Raw genomic sequence first — 25748 nt, forward strand, 5'->3', positions numbered from 1 at the left:
CTCATCCAGCTGACTGCAGGTTTCCCCAATCTTATAAACAGTACATTTGTACAAACACTGAAACCTAGCAAACTGAATTCATTCAGTTTGCTAGGTTTCTCAAGTAACATTTAAGATTCATCATGAGCTGATGATTCATCTGTTGTGAAATTACACCCTCAGAACGCCTCCCAAAAAGCTTAAAATGATAAAAGGACTTGAACATACAAGGACACTCTTCTACCTCCCAACGATAATGGAGTCCTCACATGAAGGAGGCTGTTGATTGTGATCAGAGCAGCTGAAGTGTTTTTATGGAACTGCTGGCGACAAGAACGCTGCCACAGGTCAGTAAAGAAACCTCACACTGCTGCTTGAAACACAGCAAGATATTCAAGTATTCAGGCCTTTGCTTTCTCTGACTTGCTTAATATATAATGGGCTCATATAAAAGCTCATTTAAGACAACCTATTTAAACTACCTTACTTTGTAACACATTCCTAACCCAACCTGATGCCTATTCTTTTTTGTACTGGCGATCTTGCTGCTATATCTCCCCAGTAGGGCCAAAAAATCAAATGCTTTGCATCAATGTAAAACTCTCTTTAAAAGCTGCTGTTAAACACCTGTAATTACATGTTTGTTACAGGTATAAAGAGGATGCAGTGCCAAGTTTGAGACGAAAAGGCATAGACACAGATTTTTGCAGCTGACCTTATTGCATATGTATTTATAAGAGCACAAATATTTCAGAGGCGAGAATTCAATGAAGTTAGATACATTTGATTTTTGGAATATTATTTAATGGCAAAAAGACACTTATTTTCTTATTTTGTGCCAGATGTGTGTGTGATAGGTGCTGCTAAGAGTTCAGTTGGAGTGATAGTGGCAGATGTTGGAAACACGTTTTTTGGGATGGCCTAATGCACGGGGCTGTAGACGAGTTAATTTTTAAAGTGAGCAAAGCATTTTGCAGTGTTTCAAGTTTTAGTGTCTTGTGAATTGCAAATAAAGAAAACAGCAGAAAGCACAAAAGCTTTTGTGCATCTTTATTCAGCACAAATCACATTTATGCATTTTGCTCTGTATGCCTCTCTAGTATTAGATCTATTACATAACTTATGGAGAAGTCTGGCAAAATACGGCTAATAATGTGACTCAGAGTTGAATTGTTGAGTTGAGTCTTGGCATATGTTGTGTAGCCATCACTGAATTTAATGGGGATTTTGTAAAAAGAGGTTTGTTTATTGCCCTCAGGTAGCTGAGTCAGATTCTTTTCTCTGACTTTGAATAGCTGCAACATCACATGGCATGCAGGGGAAAAATGTCTGTATTTAACGCACATGGAACAAAAGGAGTAATTTATTAATTCCTGGATTAGTCGGGATCATGGGGTAATTTCTGCACTGTGTTATTCCTCTACACATCCTATAGCCCGGCTGTTATACACAGACTTATACACAGTCCAACACAGCCCTTATACTAGAACATATCAATTCACCTTCCCCGCCTGCTCCCACATTACTTCATTTGCTGCTTCTGGAGAGAAACACATGCGTAAAGCTTGTGCTCGTTCACTATCACTTCCTAATGGATCACCTGCAAACATCCCTTGTGATCACTGAGACATTACTTTTATTTGTCCCGCCTAGTAACTCTGGCCAAAAATAAATTCCTGCACATGGCAAAAATAAAGGAGTCCCTATTGCATCATCAAAAATACCGTGTTTTAGATGGTTGCTGCTCTAGCGTTAGTTTTGAATTCTTCATCTGTGTTAAGCGTCAGCTCCTAGTTTGAGTTGGATGTTTGTGTGTTTGGTTCTCTTGGTGTTCTCGTGTTTGATCCTCCTCATGTCTCATTTTGTGGTTAATTGTCTTTCATGCGTTGGGTAAGCAGCCGATAAATGGCTCAGTTTTCCATCATGTCTGCCTTCGTGTCCTGCATAAACCTTGACAGCTCTCCCCTGTTTAGAAAGTTGCTCATTAAGGCAAAGAGGTAACACATTATCTTAATGAAGGCATCACAGGAGAAAAAACGTTTTGGCACAGAACAGCACAGAGAGGAATTTGTTTCCCAGAATATATATTTTACACACAAACAAAGCTACATTCATACAAACATACATACAGTGTTACATTCATACAAATACATATCGGTTTATTTGATTTTTTTCCCTTTTATTATAAAAAGCAATTTGATATATTATTACTTTGTATTACTGTGTTATACTGTTAGGGCTAGTTCACTGTTAAAAAGCATGCACGTTCTTTTGGTTGTGTCCAGAGCAAGTGTTTGCAAATAACTCCAAGTGCATGCCTCAGGTTGCCATGAGTTCTAGATTACGCCGTCTATACCTCATCAAGACATCTCAGCCGTCAGTCAAACCTAAACACATTAATTAGCCAATCAAACTGCTCTCTTATTTTTGCATACAAAAGCCTACTTCTGATGCTGAAAGCATCTTGAAACAGCCACTCTGAATTATTTGCAAACCCTGATTGTGCCCATGTTTGTTGTATTGCGCTGAATTTATAAATAGGCCCTTAACTTTTTTCTTCTTATCCTTTCTTTTAATTTTCCCCCATCCCTGTGTTGCCAGTTTGGCTTTCAGTCCTGGTTCTTTGTTCCAGTCAGTCCAAACTGTTTATTGAATACATCTTTATTCTCAAACAGCTCGTTTCAGCAGTCACTGAATTCAAGTCTCTCTTCTGCCTTAAATTAAAGTTAATTAGTCTCATATATGTGATATTCCAGATTTCCCATACTAGACTGGTGGTAGGGGTGTCTCCTTGACCATAGTGTACATTACATCCCACATTCCCATCGAAAAAAAAAGTCGCATTTCCTCGGCCTCAAAGTAGGTAAATATTTGGGAGAGGGAGGGGTTGGGATAATAGCTTGACTGATTATTGAAGTATTAATTTCCAGTTTTTGACAGTGTTTTGTCCAAATGACTCAGTTGGTTGCAACAACAACAATGGAGCCCTCGTCTGCCTCTTCATCTTTCTCTTCCAATGACTGGACGACGCAGGGCGTAACGTCAAAGGGTATCCTCTCTGCGACGGGTTCGGTGGTCTGTGCTGGTAGTCCTGGGCTTGAACCTCTGGTCGAAGGGGCAGATTCCCTCAGCGGGGAGGGCGTCAAAGAGCATGGCTCTGGCTCCAAAGTTAATGTTACCTCTTCTACCTGTGAAGGCAGGAAGTAGAGATTTTTAAGGACATTTGTTCTGTATCGCAGGTGAGTGAAGCTCTGTTATTCCTCCTTTAAAGGTGCTTACATGTTGTTCTTACAGATAAGAGCCAATTTTTGAAATAATTGTTCTCTCTAAAATCTTAGTCATGTGTCTGATTTGGGGCAGTAGAACCAATAGAGCTTGCCCGGTTAAGATGCCACCATCCCTTCACCCAAGGGTTTGTCAAGTGGCATTACGCAGGCTTCATTTAGGCATACTGGCCGTCATGAAGTTTTGGAACCATGGGTGGTTATAATTAGTCAAGTGCTTAGTTATAAATATTTATAAGCAAAAGATTTGACTTTCACTCACCAAAACTACAGCACAGATTTCTAAAACAGTCACTTTTCATGCTGAACTGTGCAAGCAATACAATTTGTCATATAATTTCATTAATAAAAAAAACACAACAAACATGGTCAAGAAGTTCAGTTTGGTGACTCGGATAATCTGAAATAATAATAATAGTTATGAAAGATGAAATTGGTTATGGAGACCAAAACTGTTTGTTTTTTTATTGTGCACAGGAGTCTATGGAAGTTTGACAAAACTGCAGTTCATCACATGGCCACTTGACTCAACCCCCATAGGTTTCCATATTAAATATTCAGCTTTTTAGCATAAAAATGTAAAACACAGTTTTGGTCTCCATGGATACTTTCCTGTTTGAAACAGCTGGGTTATCTTTTTTTAAATAAACTGTCTCTTGGAGATTGTCAAAGCTTGGCTGCTTTGTGTCCAGGCGGCTGGTAGGTGTGTCTGTGTGATGCAACACGCAGTTTAAGACTGCAGCTTGTTAACTAGTTGATAACCTAGTACTCCACCATGACCACAAATATTAAAAAAAGGTATGGGCTGCTCTTTTATGTACAATATTACTGTTTTAAAATGGGATTGACTTACCTTTACACCCAAGCGGCAGTTTTTAATAATAACGTTTTCCTGATTCTTCAGCGTTTTCAGTACAGTGTATTGTTTCTAACTCACCTTTGTTAGCTCCTCCTCTTCCTCTTCACGCTGTTCAGGGAAGTCTTCGGACTCGGGCTCTGGCTCTTCTCCGACCGTCTCCACCACGCCTCCGACCATGTCAGCCATCTGTGCATTCAAGTGTCCAACGATCTCCACCTGCAACCAGTTAAATTTGACTGAAGCGCTTGTTGAACGGAATTTAAACTGGAAAGGGATTCAACAGGTTAGTGGCATTTTCACACGTAATTTAAACTGACATCCGTCCTTCACTTGGGCTCCAGAAGTCCCTGATAACAGGTAAAATAAAAAGACAAATAAAACAGAAGACGAACAGGAGATGGCCCGACCCAGCATGGTTTTCATCTGCAGGGGGTCGGAGCGAAAGAACATACACTTTAGCTGGGTGCAACAGATACAGATGCTGATTCCAAACGCTGAAACTTGCGGACCTTGTGGCATGCCACTCTGACGACCAGGCTGATTTACACATCTCTTTCAAAACTCATCAAATCCACTTCAGGCAGTCATGCTGAGTGCTCCATGCAGACCTCCAGCCTGTCTCCTACCTTGCAGACTTTCCTGGCAGTTCATCTTTCACTGCTCTACAGATGTGTGCTAAATAGGCCTGCTGATATAAACAAAGCCAGATTCATAAAACAAAGAATTAGCAGAGAAAACACAAAAATATATCAGCATTCAACCTTTATCTTTAATCGAGACCAAACATCATAAACCGTAGCTTCCAGCAGAAACTAGACATGCTGTCACGGCTATGATGACTGCATTGTCTCAGTCACTCTGTAATAGTGACAGGAGACAGAGTCCTATCCTTGCAACTGCATATATAGTCACGCACCCTTGTGTCCTTGCAAACTGTCATAGCCGCTCTGTCAGAACATATTAAACCACCATCGAGTCTGCGAGCTCTGTAATCCGAGCATTTGGATTCAGCAGGCGAGCGCCTACCTGATGTGCCTCAACCTGTGCTGCTCCCCACAGGTCAGCTAGCCGAGGGTGAGTGGGTGGACCGAGGCTGTGGATGGTGCTATTGGGCGTGGCTTGGAGTGAATGGGAGGCACTGTGTAGCCTGTGCTCCATAGACTGTAAAGGGAAGCAAGAATAAAAACAGAATATTCAGGATTTGGCCGTTAATATGTAACCCCGATCAACAATCTCTTGGCTTGTGGCCGCTGATTTTTTAAACTTTTGTTTTTCTCTGGAACAATAAAATTGCCTCCCACTAGGAATCTAAAAACACCCACAACCAACTGCTCCTGACATTTGAATAATGGACGGCGTAGTGCTGTAACGCGCACATATCGCCAAACAAAAGACGAGGCCGCTTTTTTCTTCCAACATTTATCCCAAGGGCTTTGGCAGGAGGTGGAGGACACATACTCTAGTATTTTTTTCCACTCTATTCTGGTTTGGCTTCTACTTTTAAAATCTCTCTAAATTATGAGGTTGCTGCAGGGAACGGTGCGGAAATGTCTTGACTGGAAGATTTTATTCTAAATGTAACACGTTCAATAGTCTCCTTCTCCGGGGAAGGCATATAATACACACGGTAAAGCTAACAAGCTCATTTCCATTGTGGTCTCGGATCAGTACACCTTTTCTAAGACACAGTCCCTGACCTTTTCAAGTATGTATTTCATAACTCGCAGTTATTTAATGAGCTCTGAGAATGCACCCAATGCAAGAGCAGCCAACAAAGTCTCGGGGTGTCACAGTTCACCGTGACTCACTTCGTTTGCAGAAAACCTTCCAGCAGACTGAGAGCTGAAAGTCAGCAGCTGATTTCAACAATATTCAAACTGTCTGCACAAAATGAACCCATAAGAAACTTAAACAAGGTCAGCAAGCGCACATGTTGTGGGAGCAGAGACATGTGGTGTATAGATTTAATAGGACAGCAGACCTAAGGCTGTGTGCATGCATGATTTATACTGGACTGTGTTAGTGTAACAGTTATCTGTGAAGGTGCTTTGAATCTGCTGAGTGGTATTTGTGTTTTCCATTTTAAGAAGCTGCTGCCATCAACACTGCAAAATCTCACCAAACAAGGTGGAAACCTTTCCTTCATGTTGAGAAAGTTAAAGTTCAGCCATCATGGACTTTTTCCCCCTAAAGCAGAGGTGTCCAACATAAGGCCCGGGGACCAGAACCAGGCTTAAATCCAGCCCACTGGACATCTTTGGAAAATGTAAAGGAGGGTATTATAATAAGGAGGGCTGTATTTTTATCAGTTTTACAGCTTCACCTTCTGATAAAGACCTCCCCCATGGCCTTTTCTACTACACCAAAGTAACAAGTAAAATATAACAGAAATTTCTATATTATAGAAATTATAATAATTATTATATTTTTTATTTGGATTCATTAATTATGAATTACTAATTTACTTGTGACTGTAGGAGAGTCTGAGTAAAGGCCATAACCCTTTCTGTAATTTTCCACATTTGTTTATTTGTCCTGACTGTAATTCCCTTCTTTCACTTCTTCTTCTATCTTTCTTATATCAAATGGATTGAATGTGTAGCTAAAGATCCTTACACAGACAGAAAAGAATGATTTGGTTCGGCCCACTTAAGATGAAAGTGGGGTGTACGTGCCCCATGATGTAAAAAGAGTTTGATATAAGTATACACAAAGGACAAATTCAGCCTCTAGGTCTGAAAAGTAATCAGAACCTACATTCTTTCCAATGGCCACCAGGGGGCGACCTCTCTAAGTCTGTCTGTAAATAAGTCTTTGGGAAAACGTCTGTACTTGTCGCTTCATGTGTGACCTCAGTAGATGTTTTTTGGATGGGTTTATGTTATGAATTACTACTTTTAAATCTTATTTAATATAACATGTAATTATTTTGTTATGTTATAAACTAGGGTACAAGCAAAGACGTGGCTAACTTGTGATTTACGAGTTATTACCGTATGAGCATTAAATATCCTCTGTTTGTTGTTTTTGTCTGTCCCACACCTTCTTTGTTAAATCTATTTTCAGAAACCCAAGCTGGTGATGATCCTAACACTAAGCTTCAGGCTTCAATCAGCACTGCAGAAACCAGTTGGTGAATAAACAGTGGATACATCCATTTCTTTGATAGAAATTTATCCCTGGTGCCGACATGTCTGATGCATCTGCTGCTGTGTTTATATGAAAAACAGTGCAAGGCTTTATACATAATCACTGTCACAGACCTGCTGCTGTTGTTGGTACTGCAGAAACTGTTGCTGCTGGTAGTGATGAAGCTGTTGGAGCTGTTGGAGTTGACTCTGCTGCTGCAGGGCGAGTTGAACCTGGTGCTGCTGAATGTAACTTCCTACTGTCCCCTCGTACCCCTCACCAGGTGTGCCTCCTGCTCCATTGCTGCCACCTGCAACAACCACAAGACACCCAGTGTGCAGTGCTCAGTGACACAGTCTGGTGCTTAAAGCCTGTAAGAGAGGATGATAAATCATCACCGGCAGCCATGATGTAGGAGCCTGCAGCAGGCGATGCCACGCCCGAGGGCTGGCTGGTGATTGGGTCCCAGGCGTCAGAAGACGACAGGCAGTACAGGCCCTGCGAGACGTAGGTGTGAGGCCAGACATCCGCAGAGGAGTGATGGAGCACCTGGTCTGTACAGGGAAGCACAGACAGATGGTAGGCGTTGTAGAGGAAAACACAGACAGAGAAGATGCTGCTAGGGTGGAGAGGCAGGGGTAAACCAAGTCATGGGCAGAGAAAAATCAGGACGTAGCTGGAGGAGCGGAGCTGGAACGTTCTGTAATTTGTCTTTTTAGTTTGCAAAAGTTTAGGAGTTGGATTAATATGGAAACTTCAATCAGTTTAGATTCAGAGGTTTTACCAAACTATTAACTGTCGCATACGTTTTGGATAAAATGTTACCTATTCTGAGATTTGAAAGCCACAAAAATTAAAAATACCCTAAATTACATTATTTTAGAATAAAAAACAAACAAATTCAGATCTTTCATTTCTCTGAGCTAACTGACATTAAACTGAGATTAAAGCACCTGAGCTGGCGTTTCTACCATAGCTTTGAATGCACAGAGAAAGTTGCAATAAGCAAGCAGCGTGCTCTGAGTGCTAATTACAGCTTAATTATTATCCATGATTACAAACTGTAGTTATGAGGATTGTTTTGTGTGGATGTGTTTAAAAGCTGTTATGGTTATAAGTGGTTATATAATAAATCCTAACAGTTCCAGAATGTTCTTGCTTCTTTCACTTTCAATAAAATAGAATCATTATAATTATTAATCATATTATAATTTTGGCTGTTATGTTTTCATGTCTTAGATATACTGGGTCTGGTTTTATTTTAAAACCTAATAATTACTCTCCCTGCACTCTGAAACGTTTATTAATGATTAATCATCCATTTATTAAAGTCAGACAGGAGAAAAAGATCTGTAGTTCAGAATTTGTTGCAGATACATCTGGTCAAAATTCACCCAAACCGTACTGTAAAGGTAAACAATGAAATGTTCTTCTTAAACATATGATGGAAATCAACAGATGACTGTTTCTCTTCACTTTGTGACAAACAAAGCACGAAAAAATACTTTTGATAACTCCGCAGCAATATCAGAACCACGCTGCTTTAACTAATTGCAAACCTTGTTGTGATCTCTTATGGATACTGTTTCCTTTCTAATGAACTAAATCTAAATCAGAAGATCTAATATTACACCTCAGCCATTAGTGTTTATCTAGGCTGATATAAAACAGGGTTAAACCTGACCTCAGCCAAGAGAAACATATGGTAATAACTTTAATAGCAGTATGATTAGCTTATCTACAGAGCAGAGCCATGGAGGGATGCAGCGCTGTGGAGGAGAAACATGCCCTCAGTCCTAATGTGGATATGAAGTAGCTGTGTAACCGTTGTTGTGTGTGTGTATCCCTTGCACGTGTGTGTATGTTGATGTTGCATGCTAGATAAAGCACTGAGCAGAGCCCATATGGTGGTGTTAATGAGAGCGGGGCTAAGTCCTTGTGCTAACCTACAGGCTCCCTCAGGGCTTGGACAGTGCTCTGCTTTACTAAACACCAGTCAGAACAAACATTTACCTGCACAGAGAGTTTACAGTGTTACTCTGTATGCAGGTAAATGTTAAAGCGTACACATTAGTTTTACTTGATCTTAGAATGGGAAGAAAAATATGGGAGTATTTCTTGTTTTGCTTTGATTTTTATGAGGATACACAGCCATTCCTGTGAGGCCAGAATGTGTTTGAAACAAATATCTTATCACCTGAGGCTCAAATCAGGATATGAGTTTGCCAACATTTTTCTTTAATAAAACCTTGTGCAAAATTTAAATCGTCTCAACTTTCATCCAGTCTGTTTCTGCCTTTGATGCACGCAGCTCTTTTGGGCTACAGACATGAAGCCCTAACAGAATGTGCTCTGGTATTTCAGCACTGGCAGGCTGTCATCTGAATTTGTCATTTGGAAGTTATTGAGTAAGTGCCCGGTCAGAGTGAAAGGCAGACATGTGCAGCTGTGAGCCTGCCCTCCAAAAGTCCTTTACCGCTGCTTTGGAGACAAACTGACAGGACTCTTTTTTTTCTTTTTTTTTTACAACTCACATTGGAGTAAAACCCGGAGTTCATTGTGTGATCCAAAGACGTGAGTTTGAGGCCTGTTTGAATCTCTTGCACAAAGTGAGTCTGTGTTTTACTTTAACAGCGTTCAGGTTTTAGACACAGTGAGTTAATTTATCACAAATCTCTGTCTCACATTTAACTCTTAGATCCTCTCAGTAGTTCCACATATTGTGTCATCAACATAATTAATATCTATTGTGTTGATGGCACCAAATGTAGCACCATAGCACCTAATTTACAAGGACCGGGCTTGACATCTAAGACTTAACTGGTCACTCTGCTGTGGCTCGCAGCGACCGAACAGTGGGACAAAACAAAAGCTAAACCGAGTCACCAAATGGGCCGGCTGGTGATCCACTGACCTCTGCTGGTGATGCTCTCCTGGTTGACCTCACTCAGGTGGGCGACGCTGCCCTGGTTGGAGCCGGCTCCCATGCTCTCCCCGTCCATCGAGTTCCAACCAAACAGAGTCGCCTCAGAAATTGCAAACTGTTGCATGATACCTGAAGATGGAGATAAACAATGCATGTAGCAAGAATGAAAAGATCCCCCGACTCGCTAAAACATCATGAACGTGAAGCAAATCCCAGTCCCTGCTCTGGTACCACATACACATGTTAATTAATGATACAACAACAGTCATTAATATGGATAAACAGCAGGTTTGTGTTGGATTGGAGGAGAATACTGAGGGTTTATTAGACTCATTTTCAAAGAAAGTGCATCACCCTGTTTTTTCTCTGTAAGTGCTGCAGTCATCAATTACCAGCGACAGCTCAGCTAAATATTACCTAAAAATCTGATCAATGTTTCATTTTCAGAAACAACACAAGGTCGTCTAATAACATTTCAGACTTCGTTTTGTTTTAATAAATAGCTGCAATGTTCTGAAAGTGACTGCCAAGTATTTGTTATAAGTTTATTAAATCTTTTGTATTCATGTAATTTTGGCCATTAATCAGCATGAGATGAACAAATTTGTAGGATAGATTGATTGTGAATAAAATATGGACGCACAGTTATGGTCTCTGAAAAAATTAGGAAAAGTTGGACAGGATGCAAGTTGGCTTCACTTTCCAGACTCTTTATATCCTGTTTACTGACTTTTTTTTTTTAAACAATTTGCCATTTGTTATTTATGTTTACTAAAAAGTCTACCTTTAGTCTTAGTCTTATATACATAATGACAACCTGCTCATGCAACAGACAACCAAGAAGTCATCCAGTTGTTGAGTGTGCAACACGTTCAACCTCTGGTTGCGCGTCACAAGTGCAAGGTAGTTGCAGAGGTTGCATGGCGGGTTGTATTCTGGGTATATTTCTAACAAAAGCAAGATTTCTAAGCTCCTCCTTTCCTCACAGCAAGAAGGTCCCGAGTTCATTTCCACCATCAGGCTGGGTTTTCTGTGTGGAGTTTGCATGTTCACAGATGTAAATGTGAGTGCGAATGATCGTCTGTCTCTATGTGTTAGCCCTGCGACAGCCTGGCAACCTGTCCAGGGTGTATCCTGCCTCTCGCCCTAAGTCACCTGGGATAGTCTCCAGCCCCCCCACGACCCTGAACAGGATAAATGGAAGAGAATGGATGGATGCACTAATTAATCATTTTCAATATTATCATAAATAGATTGCAAGCTTGACTCCATTTAATCACAAACTGATAACATACTGATTGCGAGTAATCACAGAGCCGCTGTCCGTCTGTGAACCAACCACTTCAAAGGTGACAAGATTGCAAAATCATTGCACAAGTTTCCTCAATGCGACTGAAGCATTAGTGCAGCATATTTGCAAATTCAGCACTCAGGTGTGTCCTCACCTGCAGCAAAGCGAGCCTCTTTCTCGCCATCGCTAAGGTCACTGTAAGCGTCATTCTCCATCCTCCTCTCCTTTTCCCTCTGAAGGTTGGTATGGCCCGCTCCCCCTAGCGGCCCCGCAGATGGTTTGCCCCAGCTCTGCCACTCTATCATGTGGGCCACTCGACCCTGGGCCATGGCGGTGGGCTTGGTCACCTTGTCCTTCATGGAGCGAGTCACACCTACAGGAGGTATGAGGGCGGCAGGAGGGGCAGACCAGCAACACACACGTACAACACACACCACACACACACACACACACACACACACACACAAACTGTGTCAAAACTACTTCTGGCCCCTGCAGTTGACTACACCTCCATCTGAGGCTCATGTGGGGGTTGGGGTGGGGGTAGGAGTAGAATGATAATGAGAAATGTGAGGGTCTGTTTAACACCTGAGATGATGATGATAGGAAATGTTAGCTCAGTAATAAATGTACTGGCATGGATGAATTTGTGATTGAACGTGATTTTATGACAACAACATGGCACCTATTTAATTTCATTAATCTATAAAAACGCATTCAGTAGTATGCTAGGATCATCAGAATGAGCATGGATGTATTTGTGGGTGAACTGGTGTTTCATTATTTCCAAAGAAGCTCTGCTGACTGCAGTAATATTCAGTCCTTTGGACAGCTTCTAGTCACACCGGCCATGTTTCAGAAGCATTTAGTCTGCACGGGTCTTTTTGTTATTATAATAAGCCTTCCTCAAGAGGAACATGCTAATATTTATCTCTCTGTGGACCACATTAAACTCTGACCTTTAAACCACTGCTGCCTTTGATTTTCTGTGTGTGGACCTGAGGATATCAGCTGTCAGCAGTCAACTCATTTTAAATGTGTCACCTCGGTTATTACCCCAGTACTAATCATCACAACGAGCGTGACAGTCACTCCTCGGCTTCTACAGTGAGACAAATTGTTTAAGATAATAATGATACGTGCTGCGATAGTACAAGATGTTTGATTCAGTATGAGACTTTCTTTGTTTGGCATGTGAGTACTCCCCACGGAGACCCAGATGTGTACTCATACTGGTCAAAAAGTTGAGTGTAGACACTCGGTGTGGTAGAGAAACTTCTAGCAACCACTCACCAACCGTTCAGGTTATACACATTTTTCAACCTGTGGTTGCCATGGTGAAGGGATCAGCCAATAGAAGAAGCAATCACTGACCAGTCTACAGGCCAGTGCAGCCAGGATCTAAGCAGAAGATTTGAACCAGAGCTGTGTGCCCTCACAGATCCTAAAACACTAATATTTTTTTTTCCATTTTTTTTTTTTATTTCTCTTTTGTAAAACTGAAACATGGCTCTTAAAAGCCATAACTCCACAAATACGTTGTAACTTGACTGATAATATGGGAGAAGCCAGCATATCAATGTGACACAAATTGAAAATATTTTAAAATTAATAATTGCAAGATGGTTTATTGGCACCCTAGCATAAAAATAAATATACATTTCTGTATCATATAACTCTCTATCATCTTTATTCACTGCTGAATCTTCTTTTGTATGCACAGCAAACCATGCTTAATCTTTGGTCAGGTGATTGGCAGGAATGATGAGGTCAGAGGTCATCGTGGTTGCCCATGTGCTTGTTAAAGTTTGCTCATTTTAACAAAGAACAAAGGCTGTCGAATGAAATGCTGACAAACCGACATTAATAATTACAGGAATTGCTCATCTTCTTGTAAACAGAATGAATGAGGTTCATTAGAATTTACGTGATTAAAAATGTTTTACGGAGCCGAAAAGAGGCAGAAGAAATAGTCCCTCGGTGTAAACAGAACAGGGAGAAGTGTCCACCGGCAAATCTCTGTCCAATTAAGATGCAAATATAGGCTCCAAACTGGGGACATATTCACTGACTCAAATGGGTACGGAGACACTGATCGATTAAAAAATTAAATTAAAATCCAGCAGGCATGAATAAACAAAGAGCGAGCTTTGGAAATTGCTCCCCCGGTCAATGGGGCAAGTAACAGGCTGGGCTAAAAATAGAAACACTTTTCCTCTTAGACAAAGCGAGCCAATCTCATTTGAAAATCAAACAGTCCCTGCAGAGCCTAATTGGGGATGGAAATAGGTGGAAAGAATGGGGATGAAGGATGAAGGAGGGTGTTGGGGTCTTGGCTATTCAAAGGCTCAAAAATATAACACTATACACTGTTAAAAGATAGCTGCAGATGTATTTAAAGTGCACCAGACACAACAGAAAATACATTTTTTACATAAACACTCTGAGATGCTGCACTCAGACAACAAAGAGCACTACAGTTTGAAGCACAGAGCAAGAGAGAGCACGAAAGAGGCACCGGCCACTTGTAGTCACGACACTGCACAACAGAGTCACAAATATCGGGCCACACCACCAACACCACCACCAGCAGCAGCACTGCCACGGTACAAATACACTACATTTCCCAACACACCTGTGGAGATGCTTCAGTAAGTAATTAAAGTAAGTATTCTTACTTACTTTAGTTTCTTTGAAATCAAAGATCTGATTGAATTTCCATCAATGACTCTGAAATGTGTCCCGTCATTGACGTCTGCTGTTGATATCAGTGGAAGAGAGAGGAAAGTAGGGAGTGATATAGGAAGGGGCACCCACAGGGGCGGCCATGTTGGTTCCAAGCTCCTCCTCCTCCTTCGCCTGCTCTAGAGTGAAGTTGTTTGTTAAGTCAGAGTTTCATTTACAAAGTCCATTGCCGTTTATGGCAATTTGAAAAGATAATTAAACATGTTTTCTTCGAGGGTGTCAGATGATTCTTTGGCCTGCAAGCAGTGCAGAAACCAAGTGATGGAAGAAGCAGAGTGGAGATTTTATCAAGCAAACAGATCTCAGAGGCTGCTCTGGAGGTAAAAACATGTCCGTTTGTTATGTTAAACCAAGGTTCAACTTAACAAAGAGCATTTGACATGTAAGATGTGTAACTGTAAGTTCTGTGGTTTCAGTTTGTGAGGCTCTTGTGTTTTTTGTATTCGGTTTAATGAAAGCGCAACTTCTTCACCCTCAAGTCCTCCTAAACTCCTTTGTTCACAGGCTATCGAGGTGCCATGAAAAATGTTCCTTCTTCCCATTAAAGGTTAAAAACCATCTGATTTCCATTTGGCCCATATCCCTTTCAAGGTCTTCTCCGGGTGCATCTATGGACTGCTGCCAGCACTGCTAATAATTTTTAGAGATCTCCTTGAAAGTCTTGCTCTGACCACCCTCACAAGTGGTTCTTACCTTGGGGTTCTTTCTATAACATCCGAGGATATTTATCTTACAATATAAAGCACTTTACATGACTATTGTTGCTATATATGAAAAAATGAAAGTAAATTGAACTGAATTTTGGTTAAGATGGAAACACATCAGACAAGTGGGGCAGGTTTTCATTACGTCAATGTAATGAAAACACTCCTTTCTCAACCATGAATGGGCAGGAAATGGGATGTACCACAGTTTTTGGTTGTTTGATGCTAATCGTCTTAGAACTTTTCAGGATAACTCTGATCCCGGTTGATGAGCACGCTTCTGTTTTTTCTAACTTGATGGACGATTTTTGAGGAGCTTGGACATCATGAGCTCATCTACTGATATTTGATGTTTGGACCCTTAACATGGAAGCCGGGTTGATGCTTGGTCTGTGTGTTTGAGGTCTGTGGTAAAACTGCAGATGCACACATGCAGACGGTCAGAGCGTGACTTCCATCAAGCAATCCCAAAATTAAGCTGTGCCGTTGACATGTTCACAGGGAGACGTCCTTAAAAGGAAGACTGACCAAATCTAAATGCGCTCAAATATTATAGTTATTTGGATTTTGGATAGTAAGCCAACTGTTCTTCTTTGGTGTTGGTGTTGTTTACAAAAAGCTTTAATAATCACAGGTTGATGGGGGCATGTGCTAACTACCACTGATGGTTCAGGAGGGGTTGTCTACACTGCATTAGAACATAAGAAATGATTTACTGTTTAGAAGTTCTTTGATCAGTCAAACGACTCTTTTCACTTTACAGTTTTTAACATATGGTCTTTGCATTTTTGCATTTGTTGTCAAATTGCATGGGCAGAGCTTTTCCAGATTTGATTTCCAGACTACTCTTTCTATTTTGTAGTTTATTATAACTGAAAGGTCAGCCTGCACCTTCTGTCTAAACCAGTGTGACTGCCACCGCTTAATCACCCTCTGAGAAAAGTTTGCAGAAGGGAAAAAAACCCCACTCTGCAAAGAGGAATGAATGGTTTGGTTGCCTTAAATAAAGGGCAACACAAAGATTTAAAGTTAAGTCAAAGTAATTACCAATTAGAAGAGAAAAATGACAAGAGATTACACAGTCCATTTAGCCTCATTTATACTGGTGATTCCCATTAAACCAAACCACACACTGATCATTTGGCTGCTGCACTAATGTGTCACCAACCAATCATCTGAATAACACGCAAGAAGAAACCAAAAATTATCTTTTGCACAGCAGGGAAAGGAGATGCAGCCCCTGCCAGAGCTCAACAACAACTTCACTCTTGATCCACCGTGGAGCATGTGGAGGCAACATGGGGGCTGTTTTACCATCTAGCAGCACAGACACACACCTGACACACCTGACAGAGAGGACTTAGCCAGGGCACCGATCCCATAGGTGTTGGTGGGCTTCCTCTTGAGACGAGGCAGAATGGAAGTAGTGTCCTCCATGGACAACTAAAGAGAGAGGAGAGGTAAATGTGGTATTGGTGCAGCACAGGGGTGGACAGAAGGAGGAGGAGAGATAATAGAACCAGAACAGGTGAGAGAGATAAATGCAAGAAAGAAAAAAAAAAGGGAATAAAAGAAATTGAGGTGAAGAGGGCAGACGATACAAGACTCAGAAAACAGTCTGATGGAGTGAGAAAGAGAAGAGAGGTTGTAGCAGAGGAGATAAGATAGAAGGGTTAATTATTTGAGCACTTTGTAAATGGCTTACAGGGATCGTTGAAGAGAAGAGAATTATTGATATTCTGTGTCTCAAAGGAAAAATTAATGATAAAGTGTTGATTTAAAACCAAATTAAAAGGGTAGCAGTCTATTGTGAGCTCAGCAGCTATTATTTGACATAAAACCATCCTGAAAAATGTGATATTGAACAGATATTGAAGGCAGAGTGTTGTCGCATTACAAAGATTACCTGTAGCGCATTTTGCTGTGACTCCATTGTTGGATATTACTCACTGTCTCGTCTACCACCGTGAATGTTACCAACCCAAATATGCTCAGCTGTTTCTGCATTTTACCAGGAAAACGTTGGAGGCTTCTTGTGAATACATGAAGTCGTGAGACTGACACCAACAACCGCTCCTCAATTTACAAAATCAGGTCATACAATTAGTGTCAAACACCACTCTGTTGGATATCAGATGCCGTATATGTCGTATCGTATCTACAGAAATCCTGAACACTGAGCAGTAACCTTTTTTCCCTAAGGTTTAAAAATCTGTGAGAGAGTGAGTTGCACGTTTTGTAAGCCGAGGAATGGTGGTTTGTGTTTTTTGGGAGCTTTGCATTTTGCATTTGTTTTGTTTTCATAAACTTTATATCTTGGCTTTCCAGGTGTAACCAGACCCGATCCTTACTAAACCTTTGGTTTTCTCAAGCTGCAACAGTGCTTGTGTTTTTTATTCACCCAGCAAAGACTACATGTTAAAGATGGCGTCTAGCTCAGCTGCTACAATGGGACGCTCTCAAATCATTGGTTAAAGGTGTGGTAAGATTCAGCCAGGCACAGAGTGGTTCTTGGGGGCCTGGAGCCCTGGGACCCTGATCTCTGCTCGCACCAGCCTCTCGCGGCTTCGACTGCCCTTTGCCTCCGGTCCTTTGGGAGTCCCACACCTTAGCCGTGAGCGCCCCACTTAAGGCCTCACTCCTTCTCCTGCTGGGATGGGCGTGCAGATTTCACCAGGATGTGTGGCCTTGGGTCTTCAGTATTCGTGGCTGCCGATGGCCCGGTTCTCCCGGATCCATCTCTGTCTTTCTCTGACTCCTTAGGGGCTGTTATTACGACTTCCCACCCTCATTTTTAAGTGCATTTCATCACAGAGACACACACTCTCTCTCTTTCACCCTCTCACACACACACACATTTTTTTTCTCTTGCCTGTCCTCCCTTAAACATCGTCATACTGTATACCAAATATAATAGAAATAACACGAATAGAAATGATGAAATAAACAGATAAACCCTGAACAAGAGGAGCCTTGTACACAACAGTTCATTCAGCTCATTATTCTGCCCCACAGGACGGGATTTGTTTTTCCTCCTTTGTGCCGTATAGCCCACATTCACACTTACAAGTCGCATCTTAAGATTTCTCCAGTATTTAGTCAATAAAATAATGTTGTGGTGGGGCGTGGTTTGTGGTGCCGTGCGGACGCACCTGCACGGCATCCGCAATCACGCCCGCCGTGTTAAAACACGGGGACTCAGGGGTTGGTGTGTGTGGTGTGACGTGAATTAAATAAAGTTGGCTCTGAACGTTGCTCCGTGGTCCCGCCGTGCCTTATTCACGCCACAAATGTGTAGAAATAATAATATGTTGATTTCAAGCTACGATCATTCAGTGTTTCTTTTGACATTTATTGACAGGAGAGTAGAGCACGCAGGGAAGCAAAGAGAGAGCGAACAGGAAAGAGCAGACTCAAACCGAGGCCCCTGCAGTAACCTTTTCATCTGTGGGTGTTCTTGACTCAACCCTCACGTATCTTTGTGTTCTGATATAAGAGGAAATCACATTGTTGGCGCTATATTTTTACGCTGATTTGAGATTTGTCTCAGGGATGTAAACTACAAGTTTATTTAATCAGGAAGTGAAATTATTTAGATTAGGAATCCTGAGCCGTGATAGGCCGAATTAAACGGGCTTATTTGAAAAAAAAAAACCCCACAAGAACGGAGGAGAACATCCAAACTTCACAGAGAAATCAGCTGTAGTATTGTTAACATCCAAAACATCCCCAAACCTTGTCACCACCGCCACTGTTATAGGAACTTTCTGCTGAACTGCCAATCAAAAGACGTGCAGACAACTCAGCTTAGCCAAGGGTGGATTGCTAAATTACAGGTACCAAGACCAGAACAATTGATATGGATAACTACCAGCACAAACAAAAGATGCATGTTTGGTTTTCGGAGTAAACGGTCCATTAAAGTGAGATGTTTTTGTCTTTTTTGAATCAACCAGAAGGTCCCCAAAGGAGAATAATTTAAAGTGAAATTTCAAACATAAGTCAACAACAACATACTAATAATGAGAACCTAGATGCTGTTCCTCTCCTGTACACTTAAATAGCTGAATGTTGAACAGTTTTCAAAGCTATAGTTATTCCATAAAAACACTCATGTGTACAGTAAACTTGTGTTACTTCCCGGCAGCAGTGCTCCTGGCAAACAAAGCCAAAAATTAATGAACTCAGAGACTGAGCCCGGCTCTTAATGAGGCCCTCCCAGCGGCTAATTACAGTAAGAAATAATAGGGAAGCACGTGGACTCTGTTACACGGGAGGATTTTGTGAGAGATATGATGTAATATTTTGAGTCAAGGTGTATGACTCACAATAAAAAGGCAAACTGATATGATCTGGTCCCTCTGTGGTGTGCAAGTGGAGCATCATCCACACGCTCCTACTTTAAACTGCCTGCATGCACCAGTAACATTATATGGTGTTGTTGCTGGGCAGCCAGAGAGTCAACAGGCATACAGATGAAACTATTACAGCAATCTTCTTCCATTAGTCGTGTATCTGCTCGACTCTGTTTCTCCTCAAATATAATAAACCACAGGTGGACGCCTATTTTGCAACTAAAACCAATGTTCTCCATTAAAATCCTCCTCCAGTCCTTCCAACAAAGCACAGACATAGCTAAACCAATATGGCAGAGAAGTGTTTTAATGTGCATTAATCAGCATTTGGTTTTATATGTAAGGTTAAAAGGGTCACATATTCATATTCATATGCTACATAACTTTGCCGCCTCCTTTCGCTTATAGTTTTTCATTCACTGCATTGTTCAGGCTCACAGCAGGCAACCTCAGCTGCTCTCTACTGCTTTGATTAAACCACTGTAATCACTCCACTCTGTACTGCCAAACAACAGATTGGAGCTGATGGAATATTGAAGAGTGTATGGAGCCAGGATAGGAGCTTAAAGGATCCCGAACTTTAAGATGTATGAACTGACGGTCTTTGCTAACAGCAGAAACAACTTTCTAAAGCAGTAATATGCAAAAGACCCTAGCCTCATTAGCCTGTTTCATGAGCTCTTAATATGCCTTCATATGATCTTAAAATCACTCTACACTAACATTCAGAATGTGGTTTCCTATTAATATGCCATAAACCAGAACAGAGTTGTGTTACAAGAATAGCAAAACAAACACAAACTTTCGTCTTCTTGGAGAGTTTTAAAATGTACTTAAAACAAAATGTACTCTGAAGTAGCTGAATAATGTTTCCCAATTTCCAAATAGCTGAACATTGAAGCTTTCATGCAATGGTGTGTACTCCCCTCATCCTTATTGGTGAAGCTGACAGATGAGAATGTGTGACGGATGTGTTCCTTAGACCTGAGATTATGATGCATTTTTCCCTCATCATCAGTTTGGCAGCACTGGTGTTTTCCCTGTATTTAGTTTGTGTTCTTCTTTAAAGGGAGTAGTACACTCCAGTCACCCAGTTCTTAAAAGAAATATAGTCGAGTTTCAGTATAAAGCTCCTTTGCTCTCAGCTAAACAGATTAATTGGTTTTCGCTCTGCAAAGTTGTCTTCATGTATGCAAGTATGATCCGTTAGCATTCTCCCAATAAACTCAAGTGAAGTAACATAATGTGCCACTGGGACTCAGGATGTTGGGTTCTGAAAATATGTATGCCTACATATATACACTGTAAAAAAAATTGTAATATAAAAGTATTTACTGTGTATTTTACAGTTTTGTACTGTTCTTCTAGAATATCATTAAATTCATATAAATAGACTGATTTTACATTTCAAATGTAAATTAACGTAAAATCACTGTAAATGTAATAAAATATAATTTTCTTGTTTTTTAAATGTATCTGTCTGTACATGTGCATATTTAGATTGTTAAAATACACACATGTATCATAATTTCACAGATATTTGTCCGTTATTTGAAAGATTGAACTGTTAAATTCAAATGTAATGCTATGGAAAAAAAAATATATAAATGATTCGTATAAACTTTTTTTTACATCAAATAATAATAATAATTATTATTGTTATTTAGGGCGATCGTGGCTCAAGAGTTGGCAGTTCGCCTTGTAATCAGAAGGTTGCCTGTTCGAGCCCCGGCTCGGACACTCTCTGTCCGTGTGTCCTTGGGCAAGACACTTCACCTAAAGTGCTTTGAGGGTCTCAAAAAGCGCGATATGAATGCAATCCATTATTATTTAAACCAACTGTTAACTGTATATTTCTGTACATTTAAGTATTATTATTCATATTGCCGCATTCATTGACCTTGTTTATAGGTAATTTCATTGTTTAATCACATTAAAATGTTCCTAATTTAATGTTTAAAAGCACTTGGAAAAAGGCAAAATCCCATGTAAAATTAGGGCAACAAACTGTATTGTCATTACTGAAAATAACCGTATTTTCATGAGAAAGTTATTTTCTGTTATTTTATGGCATTATTTTGGCGCCCCAGCTGCCGAATATTACTGTTTTCTTAGGATTTTTTTTTACGGTGTATAAATTACTCGCACAATCATGTGATTCCTAATTAATGATCCCATTAATCATTGCTTGTACTCCTCTCATGCAGCAGGGACTCCCACTACTCTTTCCATTTAGTTGGAGCTAAGTCACTGTTCTACAAAGGGTTTACACGTTTGTATGCAGCCTTCAGTTTTTTATCGGTCTGAAACAGCCATAAATTTTGCAGCGAGGACAGCAATGAAATTCATTAGCCAATAATGATTTATGTATTTGTTTGCTATATATCTACATACATGAAAAAGTCTAAATGATTGCCATTAATATTTGCAACATTTAAGATCAATTAACACTTACATGGAGGAAGTTTAAAAAAGAAAACACAGGCATTTCTTAGTGACTCCAAACTTTTAACAAGTAACTTTCAAATTAATTGCTGCTGTTGCAAAAAGCTGCTTTTATTATTCCCTACATCACTTTACTAAAGTACCACACCAGTTTATCACTTTAAATAACAGTAAACAAAAACCTCCTTTGTCGGCTGTGTTGCCGATTCATCCAGGATTCTTAATTCCATCTTAAAATCAGTCGGTGCTTTACATCAGAAATGTCTCTGGACCGTTGTTGCATAAAACCCAAAATATGTCTACGCAAGATTATTTTCCTCCAGTCAGCTCCAAGCTGAACAAATGCACATGGTGCAAACAAATTCTGCTGAAGGTACATAAACAGTTGATCCACCTTATCATCCATTGCTTTCAGTTAAAAAAGAAAAAATGACTTGTGCAAAGGCTTCAGCTGTGCATAAGATAAGCTTATTACAGCCTGTTATCTGTGACTCTGTATATATATATACAGTATATGAAGCTTACAGTACAGTAGATTAGCAGAGAGCTAAGAGTGGAGACGGATGGGGGAGTTTACTGGGAGGGAAATAAAAACTGGGGGATAAGAGAGAGGCAGTGGGAGTGAGAGATAAGAAAGTAAGAAAGAGTGGCAGGAAAAGGTGGAAGGATAAACGAGTGGGATGTCAACTTATGTACTCCAAGTCAAAGCTCAGGTAGTCGGTTAAGTGATGGAAAGGGAAATGACAGGTAGAGGAGATTTGAGGAGAGAAAGGAGATTTAAACAAGGAGACTTACATTGATTCCTTCCCAGGAAAACTCGGCACGGCCATGCTGGGGAAGGAGGGAGAGAAGGGCGGAGGAAAGACGGAGGACAGAGGGGGGAGAAAAGTACAAGAAGGTGTAGCAAAGGAGGGAAGAGAAAAAGGCAGATTAAAAGAGGAGGATGTCAGATATAAAAAGTGCTATTAATTCTGAATTTGAACATTTACATTTTGGATGTGAGGCTTTCGTATTTTATTTTTAAATGCACCAAATTATATATGTTTGTTGCTCTTGTAAAATGAAGATTCACAATTAATTTTGAAGGAGGTCAGAAAGGACTAAAGCTCAAAAGGTCATTTTAGTTTTTTATTTTCTGGATGTCAGGACCATATATGGTTGGACTCTGGCTATATTTCTAGAGAACTGGAAGGTTGCTGAGTGCAAATGTAATCTTTGAATGTGAATTTGTGTTAAATGGGAATTTTTGTCTACATAGACAGTAACACATAGGTGATTTTCTTTGATTTATCACAGTTTATTGCTGTAATACCACAAACAAATTGGATGTAATTGCCAACTTGACTCTATTAAAATGCCAGCTGATCTTCATCTTCATCTCATGGCAACATTTGTAGCGGATTTTAGTGATAGTGTTGCTCGACAATCTCATTTTGCAGCAAAAAGATAAATAAATAGCTGAAGTGAGATAACTGTATCTTATTGGATACAACAGATATTGACAAAGTTTAATATCTGAATTTGCTTTCAAGATCAGATTCATGTTAACCTCAAATCCACGACGAACTGTTGCAGATGAATATTTTCCATAAACCAGTCTGCTCGGTCCGGACTGTGTTTGTGAAACATACGCTGGAACCCACAAACTGAACTACATGGCTCTTTATGTGAGTCATACAGTGTATGTGTGAACATTACTACAACAGTCTAATCTCACAAGACTTAAAAGGCTTTATTTTAATCAGCTGAGTCAGACTTTAGAGAGGAACAAGTAGACGAGCGGGAGGAGAAACTGCAATCGCGTGTGAGTGTGGCGCTGTGAATGCGATCAGCTGCACTCGCCCTCTTCGCTTATACACGCTGCATTGAATGTTTAGGTAACCAATGGAACCCACCGAGGAGTGACACTGTTGCTGGGGGCAACAGCAAATCTGATGGGTGGCCAGACCAAAGTGCCATGTCCTCACATGCACACACACGGATGCAATCATGCACATTCATCACACTGTACAGCAGACACAAAGAGTGAAAGAGGAACACGTTGAAACCGTGGTTGCTCCGGAGGATTCAAGTCGACAGCTGTCAAAAGGATTTTTTTTCTTTTCCTTTTTTTTATTTGTTTTTACGTCAGACTCTTTGTCACGGTGCCCTGAAGAGTTTCTCCACTGGCACTCCGAGCTTGTTATCGCAGTTGTACCGTTCAAAGCCACATATCAGACCGCAGGAGAGGTGAAACGGAAAATGCCCTAAACTTTATGTCAAAGTAAATGCCAAACTTTATCTTCTGCTCCCCACACTGCAGCCGCCGCCGCATCAACACAGGTTTTTAACATTTACATTAAACATAAACTAGAATTTATATGATTCGTGGAAAGAGTAGCTGGTTATGCTGCACACTGATCCTTGTATTATTTTCACACAGCACAGAAATTTTACATGTAGATGTTCACAGAGTTTTTAAATATAGATATTTGAAATGTAAATATGTATCCTCATCATCTAGATCATCCAGGTACTCTGACAATTGGGTCTATAATGATCTACTAATGGCATCTGATGCAGGAAATTGTTCCGTGATCATTTTGCTAGATCTTAGCGCAGCCTTCGATACCATCGACCACAAAATCCTACTCAACAGGCTGAAGGTTCTGGCTGGTGTATCGGGCACTGCCTTAGACTGGTTTTCTTCCTACTTATCAGACAGGACTTTTTCTGTTAGGACTGATAGGTTCTCCTCTAACACTGCTGCCCTAACCTGCGGGGTTCCACAGGGTTCAGTTTTGGGTCCATTATTATTTTCTTTTTATATGCTTCCTTTAGCTGCCATTATTCAGTCTTTTAGTGACCTGTCTTATCATTTCTATGCCGATGACATTCAGCTGTATATGTCCTTTAAGCCTCATCAGCTGGATAGGCTGTCCACCCTAGTCCAGGCTTTAACTCAAATCTCTGATTGGCTTTCTAACAATTACCTTGTTTTAAACATGAATAAGACTGAGACCATGATCGTAGCTCCTCCTGATCTATATTCTAAAATCAGTCAGGTTCTTGCCCCTTTCTGTTCTTCTGCTAAGCCAAATATTCGAAATCTTGGAGTAATATTTGACTCTTCTCTGGGCCTTGACTCACACGTGAAATCTCTGTCTCGTTCCTGTTTCTTTCATTTAAGGAACATTTCTAAACTGCGACATATGGTCTCCTCAGCTGAACTGGAAAAAATTGTCCATGCATTTGTGTCATCGCGTTTAGATTATTGTAATTCTCTGTTTACCAGCTTGGATAAATCATCTCTTTCTCGCCTCCAAGCTATACAAAACGCAGCAGCCAAAACTAACTACAAAACTAACTCGCTCTAGCAAGCGAACTCACATCACTCCTATTTTATGTTCTTTACATTGGCTCCCAATAGATTTTAGAATTCGTTTTAAAATTATTGTTTTAACGTACAGAGCACTAAATGCATACATTTGACTGCTCAGTACTCGTGTACTAATGTAACAACAACGCATTTTTTAGGATATTTTGCATCATTTGAAAGTCCTATTAAACACCATCTTACTACTTACATGAATAAATTGTGCTGCCTCTCCTCTAATTTCAGTGGAATTAGTGCTCCATACCAATTCAAGGATAGACTACACTCATCATGGAACTTAACATCTTAAAATCAGCCAAGTCATTGATGACAAAAAACAGGATGGTCATTAACCTGGATAAGTCGTTTAAGAGGTTAACTACACGCCTGTAAGCTTCCTGACTGTATCTTTGATAGTTATGACGTTGTTGTCTTGACAATATCTGTCAACAGAAATTAACACAGCCACCATCTGCGGTAGTTCTCGCTGCAGTAGTTGTCAACAGGATTGTATTCTGCCACAGCGAGACACAGACAGACTCACAAGGTGAAAACGATACCCGCCATCCTGCCAGTGTCAGTAATATGGCTGGTGGACACTCATATTTGAAGATGGCAATAAAAAGGAATAAAAATGGAAAGCAGTGCACCAGCGGTAATAAAATATTAAAGCGCC

General features: G+C 40.5%; 1 protein-coding gene across 6 annotated transcripts in view; it reads right to left on the bottom strand.

The window, feature by feature from the left end:
- Nucleotides 1-2210: 2210 nt before the first annotated feature.
- LOC120728206 (involucrin-like) overlaps nt 2211-25748 on the bottom strand; it is a 71239-nt gene continuing 47701 nt past the window's right edge. For 2 of the 6 annotated variants that reach the window (XM_040023015.1, XM_040023017.1), the window contains 7 exons: nt 11623-11841; nt 10166-10306; nt 7650-7805; nt 7386-7561; nt 5149-5283; nt 4201-4338; nt 2211-3167 (listed from right to left, as the gene is read on the bottom strand). In XM_040023015.1, the coding sequence (XP_039878949.1) occupies nt 2937-3167; nt 4201-4338; nt 5149-5283; nt 7386-7561; nt 7650-7805; nt 10166-10306; nt 11623-11841 (1196 nt within the window). In that variant the 3' untranslated portion in view covers nt 2211-2936. Of the gene's footprint in view, nt 3168-4200; nt 4339-5148; nt 5284-7385; nt 7562-7649; nt 7806-10165; nt 10307-11622; nt 11842-14150; nt 16361-22512; nt 22549-25748 lie in introns of those variants that run through there. The other 4 variants (XM_040023013.1, XM_040023012.1, XM_040023014.1 and 1 more) reach the window with 4 other exon arrangements.

Source organism: Simochromis diagramma, unplaced genomic scaffold (assembly GCF_900408965.1).
Source record: "Simochromis diagramma unplaced genomic scaffold, fSimDia1.1 OVJJ01000307.1, whole genome shotgun sequence".
NCBI lineage: Eukaryota > Metazoa > Chordata > Actinopteri > Cichliformes > Cichlidae > Simochromis > Simochromis diagramma.